This window comes from Oncorhynchus keta, chromosome 34 (assembly GCF_023373465.1).
Source record: "Oncorhynchus keta strain PuntledgeMale-10-30-2019 chromosome 34, Oket_V2, whole genome shotgun sequence".
NCBI lineage: Eukaryota > Metazoa > Chordata > Actinopteri > Salmoniformes > Salmonidae > Oncorhynchus > Oncorhynchus keta.
The window spans coordinates 8,832,524-8,840,078 of NC_068454.1; the positions used below are offsets into that span (position 1 = coordinate 8,832,524).

Below are 7,555 nucleotides of genomic sequence, written 5' to 3' on the forward strand. Positions count from 1 at the left end.
TTGCAGCTATAAACAGCCTCCACTGTTGGAACAAGGCAGTTAATAACCCACTGTTCCTAGGCCGTTATTGAAAATAAGAATTTGTTCTGACTTGCCTAGTTAAATAAAGGTCAATTTTTTTATTTTTTACTGCTGGGGGCACTTGCTTCAATTCAGCTACAATAGCATTAGTGAGGTCGAGCACTGATGTTGGGTCATTATGCTTGGCTCGCAGTCGGCTTTCCAATTCACCCCAAAGGCCCTCGACGGGGATCAGGACAGTCAACACAGTTGTCAATTGTTTTTTTGAGCAGATGAGGCTTAAACAACTGACTTCCTATATTCCATCTGGAAAAAAATAGCCTACAATTTATAATAAACCCTTTGAATCAACTGATATCTGGGGGGACTTTCAGCAGTTTCTAGAGTCACCATAACTGGCTCATTATTATTATTTTCTTCATTCATGTATTATTATTGTTGTTATTTGTTTTTTTGTTGAATAATACATTTTCTAGCATTGGATGTGTAGGTCATTCTGTTTAGTTTTTATTTTATTTATTGTTAATCATTGAAGCTTATACCGGTAGAGGGGAGGGAAGCAAGTGTTCATGGGTTGGGGAGGGAATTGTTTTGTGTGATGTGTTCCTATGTAGCCTGCTGTTTTGTGTAGGTTGGGGGAATAACGGGGAATTATCTGTGTCATATTTTGCTGATGATTGTTAAATTATATTAAAAAATACTAATAAATATATATGTAAAAAAAAAAAAAAGTTCCCAGAATGTAGTAAAAATATGACATTAAATGGAACCACATGCGAATTTGTGTGGAATGTTCTGTGGAAGTTCTGAAATTCCCACATAGACAGTTGTTTAGAACATGACTTTGAATATAACCATGAGGGAACCTGTAGGAAATGTTATGCTGAAGTACTGAAATTCCCACAGAAGAACATTGTTTGTTAATGTTCTTGTAACAATTTCAGAGGATGACTTTAAATAGAATCATGAGTAAACCTGTAGGAAACGTTGCACGGAAGTACTGAAATTCCTACATAAGAATGTTGTTTCTTAATGTCCTCTGAACTATTTGAAAACATTCCCAATATCAAACCAGTTGGAGAACGCTCCTAGAACGTTGCCAACAGTTTAATGAAATATAACCGTGTTTTAACTTTTAGGGGCAGGTTCTGTTAAATTAATAACAAATAGAGTTCCTTAAATGTGCTGAGAATGTTCCAAAGCCAAGCAACTATCCTGCACCTTGTATGTAAAATAACCACAGGACAAACACGATCTCACCAAACATATGGTTCTCAGAACGTTATGCGCCAGCTGGGTCACTCCTTAAAAACCAGGGAAGTACCCAGACCCATTTAGTCTCGTCCACTCATTTACTTTGCCGTACGCCATGGTGTCTGCTAGCCAACAGACGTAAACCACCAATTTGTTTTGTTTTGTTGCTAATACAACAAGGCATTGCATCCTCCCTCCCATCCTCCCTCCCATCCTCCCTCCCATCCTCCCTCCCTCCATCCACTTACCAATCCACCCCAACTTCCTTCCTTCCGACAAATTTTTACTCATTTTTACTCCTTGTCACACAACACACATCTGGTGAACACAACTGCAGAGACGAAGTCTTAGCCTACTGTAGGTGTTACAATGAATGTGCCTCCATGTAATTATTTAGACCCGACTTCAAAGTTGCGGAACACAGTGGATTTTGTATTTTACAACATGTGTTTCATGTGCAGCGTATAAGTGGTAGCCTAGCTTTTGAAAGTCAACAACTCTTTCTGGTAATTGTCAATTATGCCGTGAGATGATGAGAAATGAGATGTCATTGTCACCGTAGGAAATGGCAGAGCTACTACAGCATAAGTGGGGCCGCAGGTAGCCTAGTGGTTAGAGGGTTGGGCCAGTAACCGAAAGGTTGTTGGATTGAATCCCAGAGCTGACAAGGTAAAAATCTGTCGTTCTGTGCCCCTGAACAAGGCAGTTAACCCACTGGTCCCTGGTAGGCCGTCATTGTAATTAAGAATCTGCTCTTAACTGACTTGCCTAGTTGAAATATAGTTTAAATAAAAACCATAAGGATTGTTAACATATTACTGTTACGTGTTGACTCAACACTTTGGACATTTGCTCATGCGTTTTACATGTTTTTAACCTGAAGGCTTGAAGCTCAGATCATCTTCATCTGTGTGCTAACTTAAATCTGTACATAATTTTCACAAATTTGGTGTGTATTTTTGTCTAAATTGAATGAAACCCTACCTTAAATGTAAATCATGTGATTCCTTTTTTGTAGGTTAAAGCCTGTTTCCATCTCAAACTCAGTTATAGTATCATTAGATCAAAGTAGGACACACTGGGACTAAACTATTGTTTCAAAGTGTAGTCAAGCTTTTCTGGAGCTTCTCAGTTTCAATTAACAGAGATTTCAATGTACTGTTACATAATAAGTTGGAGACTGACAACTGTTCTGCAAGTGAGAATAAGCTACACCGAATGGAATCACTTTCTCTCTGTGTTTGTGTGTATGTTTATGTGTGCGTGTGTGTGTGACTGTGCCTATGTCTGTGAATGTGTGTGTGTGTGTGAGCAAGAGAGAGAGAGAGCTTGTCAACTCGTATTTAACCTGTAACCTGATAACAACGAGAGGTCGAGAGAAAGGACCGAAGGATAGAGGAGGGAGGGAGGGAGAGAGGGAGAGAGGAGGGAAGGATAGAGGAGGGAAGGACAGAGGAAGAGGGGGGAAGTTGCTGGTTGAGAAAAAAAGGGGGCTTTTGTCTTGTGTCAAGCTCATGTCCAACCCCTGAGCTCCTTGGGAAATTCAGCTCAATATACTTTTTTCCTCTCTCTCCTTGCTCGCAAGCATGTTGAGAGAGAGAGAGAGAGACAGAGAGAGAGAGAGAGAGAGAGAGAGGAGGGGCTATAGTAATAGCCTGCAGTCAGACTTTCCCAGTTTTCCAGCGCTAGAAGCGCGGTGCTGCAGTGTGCTGTTCCAGTTATTGGTAGTTAGGGCTCTCACTCGTTGGACCTCTTCACGGCTCTTGACCATATAAAGAGACTTGAGACATTTTTATGTTCATTTTCTGGCGAAGTGGTGAGAGGGGAACAAAAAGACAGAGCTATTAGCGTGGAGACAAAAAAACACACTCTCTCTCTCTCTCTCTCTCTCTCTCTCACTCTCTCAAACACACACACACACACCTCCACAAGCTCTCTAGCCTAGGTAGGAAGTCTTTGGATTACCCCTTCTGTTGCGCATGCAAGCTGTTCTCTGCCTCTGCACTCTCAGAGGAAGGACGATGCCGCAGTAATTACAGAGACAGGAAAAAATAAGGAACGTGTGAAAGAGAGGGAGAGCGAGAGGATGGCTACGGCTGTGTACCAGGTAAGGAGATCAGGCTGGTCCCACGCTCCTCTCTGATGACAGAGTTTGTCTTACGGTACTTGTGTCTGGAATTTGAGCTGGGTCTCCGGTCTAGGTTGTGCTACTCCAGTGGTGAGTAGAATGGTAACCCCTGCAAACACTAAGAGTGTGTGTGTGTGTGTGTGTGTGTGTGTGTGTGTGTGTGTGTGTGTGTGTGTGTGTGTGTGTGTGTGTGTGTGTGTGTGTGTGTGTGTGTGTGTGTGTGTGTGTGTGTGTGTGTGTGTGTGTGTGCGTGTGTGTCGGAGCGAGAGAGAAGTGTGGCTTTTGCTTACTTTACTGCGGGAACTCTGTGTGTGTGTGTGTGTGTTTGTGTGTGTTTGTGGTGTGTGCGTGCGTGCGTGTGTGTGTGTGTTTGCGTGTGTGTGTGCGTGTGTGTCGGAGCGAGAGAGAAGTGTGTGGGCTATGCTGCGCCTCTTGTCTTGCGTGTTAACATACATTGTGACATTTGGCCCAGATGCCCTAGATGGCTGAGGGGACAGTGGTGGCGCTGTCACTCTCTCCTGTATCTAATGAGCCTGACTGCACTGAGGAGACTCCATCTAAACACACAACAATAGATGTGCTGCCCTCCAAGTCTGTCTGTGTGTGTGTGTATGTGTATATGAGTCTTTGAACAACAAAACGCTGAACAATGTCAGTGTTCCTTCAGGTGTGTGTTTGTGTGGCTATAGGTAGCAGACAGTAGGTGTTCCCCTTGAGGGATGTTTGTGTGTATGTGTCTTGTCTTCATGAGCTGCCCTACTGCCTCTTCCATGCACCCTTATCTCTGTCTGTAGTCTGTATGAGCTGTCCTACTGCCTCTTCCCTGCACCCTTATCTCTGTCTGTAGTCTGTATGAGCTGTCCTACTGCCTCTTCCCTGCACCCTTATCTCTGTCTGTAGTCTGTATGAGCTGTCCTACTGCCTCTTCCCTGCACCCTTATCTCTGTCTGTAGTCTGTATGAGCTGTCCTACTGCCTCTTCCCTGCACCCTTATCTCTGTCTGTAGTCTGTATGAGCTGTCCTACTGCCTCTTCCCTGCACCCTTATCTCTGTCTGTAGTCTGTATGAGCTGTCCTACTGCCTCTTCCCTGCACCCTTATCTCTGTCTGTAGTCTGTATGAGCTGTCCTACTGCCTCTTCCCTGCACCCTTATCTCTGTCTGTAGTCTGTATGAGCTGTCCTACTGCCTCTTCCCTGCACCCTTATCTCTGTCTGTAGTCTGTATGAGCTGTCCTACTGCCTCTTCCCTGTACCCTTATCTCTCTCTGTAGTCTGTATGAGCTGTCCTACTGCCTCTTCCCTGCACCCTTATCTCTGTCTGTAGTCTGTATGAGCTGTCCTACTGCCTCTTCCCTGTACCCTTATCTCTGTCTGTAGTCTGTATGAGCTGTCCTACTGCCTGTTCCCTGCACCCTTATCTCTGTCTGTCTCTGTGCGTATACACTAGTTGTGGGTCCATATCATTCATAATGAGACATCAAATCTTAATTTTCACCTGCCTCGTAAACAACAGGTGTAGACTAACAGTGAAATGCTTACTGACAGCCCTTCCCAACACCACAGAGAGAAAAAAAATGAACATAACACAAGGAAAAAATACACAATGATGGTTATATACACTGGGTACACTGGGTACCAGTACTGAGTCCATGTTCTTCAGGGGTACAAGGTACTGTGCATTCGGGAAACTATTCAGACCACTTGACTTTTTACACATTGATTAAAAAATATATAGCCTCATCAGTCTACACAGTAACCCATAATGACATAGCGAAAACAGGTTTTTTGACATTTTTGCTAATGTATTAAAAATGAATAACAGAAATATCTTATTTGCTTAAAGATTCAGACCCTTTGCTATGAGACTCGAAATTGAGCTCAGGTGCATCCTGTTTCAATGGATCATCCTTGAGATGTTTCTACAACTTCATTGGAGTCCACCTGTGGTAAATTCCATTGATTGGGCATGATTTGGAAAGGCACACACCTGTCTATATAAGTTCCCACAGTTGACAGTGCATGTCAGAGCAGAAACCAAGCCATGGCGTCGAAGGAATTGTCCGTAGAGCTCCAAGACAGGACTGTATCGAGGCACAGATCTGGGGAATGGTACCAATAAACATCTCCAAGAAAACAGTGGCCTCCATCATTCTTAAATGGAATTTTGGAACCACCAACACTCTTCCTAGAGCTGACCGCCTGGCCAAACTGAGCAACCGGGAGAGAAGAGCCTTGGTCAGGGAGGTGACCAAGAACCAGATGTTCACTCTGACAGAGCTCCAGAGTTTCTCTGTGGAGATGGGAGAGCCTTCCAGAATGACAACCACCTCTGCAGCACTCCACCAATCAGGCCTTTATGGTAGAGTGGCCAGACGGAAGCCACTCCTCAGTAAAAGGCACGACAGCCCGCTTGGAGTTTGCCAAAAGGCATCTAAAGGACTCTCAGACCATGGGAAACAAGATTCTCTGGTCTGATGAAACCAACATTGAACTCTTTAGCCTGAATGCCAAGCGTCACATCTGGATAAAACCTGGCACCATCCCTATGGTGAGGCATGGTGGTGACAGCATCATGCTTTGGGGATGTTTTTCACCTGCGGGGACTGGGAGACTAGTCAGGATCGAGGGAAAGATGAACAAAGTACAGTACAGAGATCCTTAATGAAAACCTGCTCCAGAGCGCTCAGGTTCATCTTCCAACAGGATTACTCTCTGAATTTCCTTGAGTGGCCAAGCCAGAGCCCGGACTTAAACCCGATCAAACATCTCTCATCTCTCATTTCTGGAGAGTCCTGAAAATAGCTGTGCATTTCCCCATCCAACCTGACAGAGCTTGAGAGGATCTGCAGAGAAGAATGGGAGAAACTCCCCAAATACAGGTGTGCCAGGCTTGTAGTGTCACACACATAACGACTTGAGGTTGTAGTCTCTGCCAAAGGTGCTTCAACAAAGTACTGAATAAAGGGTCTGAATCATTATGTAAATGTGATATTTGATTTAAAAAAATAAAAAAATTGCAAACATTTCTAATGTAGATTGATGGGGAGAAAAAAATCGATTTAATCTATTGTATAGTAAGGCTTTAATTGTAACAAAATGTGAAAGAAGTGAAGGGGTCTGAATACTTTCCGAAAGCTGTAATTGAGATATGTACATATAGGTAGGGGTAAAGTAACTAGGCAACAGGATAGATAAGATAAGATAGAAAGCCCTGTAATTGATATATATGTACATATAGGTAGGGGTAAAGTAACTAGGCAACAGGATAGATAAGATAAGATAGAAAGCCCTGTAATTGATATATATGTACATATAGGTAGGGGTAAAGTAACTAGGCAAGTAACTAGGCAACAGGATAGATAAGATAAAATAGAAAGCCCTGTAATTGAGATATGTACATATAGGTAGGGGTAAAGTAACTAGGCAACAGGATAGATAAGATAAGATAGAAAGCCCTGTAATTGAGATATGTACATATAGGTAGGGGTAAAGTAACTAGGCAACAGGATAGATAAGATAAGATAGAAAGCCCTGTAATTGAGATATGTACATATAGGTAGGGGTAAAGTAACTAGGCAACAGGATAGATAAGATAAGATAGAAAGCCCTGTAATTGAGATATGTACATATAGGTAGGGGTAAAGTAACTAGGAAACAGGATAGATAAGATAAGATAGAAAGCCCTGTAATTGAGATATGTACATATAGGTAGGGGTAAAGTAACTAGGAAACAGGATAGATAAGATAAGATAGAAAGCCCTGTAATTGAGATATGTACATATAGGTAGGGGTAAAGTAACTAGGCAACAGGATAGATAATAAACAGTAGCAGCAGCGTGTCCTCCTCCTTCAATATAAATATACTCAAAACCCCAGCAAATAGCATTTTTATAAGGATAGCCCTGTGTGTGTGTGTCCATGCAACCACTGACGTTACCCTCTGTTCCCTGATCGTTAATTAACACTGCTACGACAGTACATGTCAACCGTGACAAACTAACAGCAGTTTGGGAACATTGGGCTGTTACAGAAGATGCAATTCCAATTTGGGGGAAAGAGTAAGGAGAAAGCTTTTTTATTTGTATTTTTACTAGGCAGGTCAGTTAATAAAGTTTTTACAATGACGGCCTAGGAACAGTGGGTTAACTGCCT

At 42.7% G+C, this 7,555-nt stretch overlaps 1 protein-coding gene across 3 annotated transcripts in view; it reads left to right on the plus strand.

The window, feature by feature from the left end:
- LOC118375369 (tensin-1-like) overlaps positions 1 to 7,555 on the plus strand; it is a 280,910-nt gene that overhangs the window by 98,315 nt on the left and 175,040 nt on the right. Inside the window, exon 1 of one of the 3 annotated variants that reach the window (XM_052493037.1) lies at positions 2,964 to 3,382. The exons of the other annotated variants lie outside the window; for them this stretch is intronic. Within the exon in view, the coding sequence (XP_052348997.1) occupies positions 3,362 to 3,382 (21 nt within the window). The 5' untranslated portion in view covers positions 2,964 to 3,361. Of the gene's footprint in view, positions 1 to 2,963; positions 3,383 to 7,555 lie in introns of those variants that run through there. 3 annotated transcript variants of the gene reach the window in all.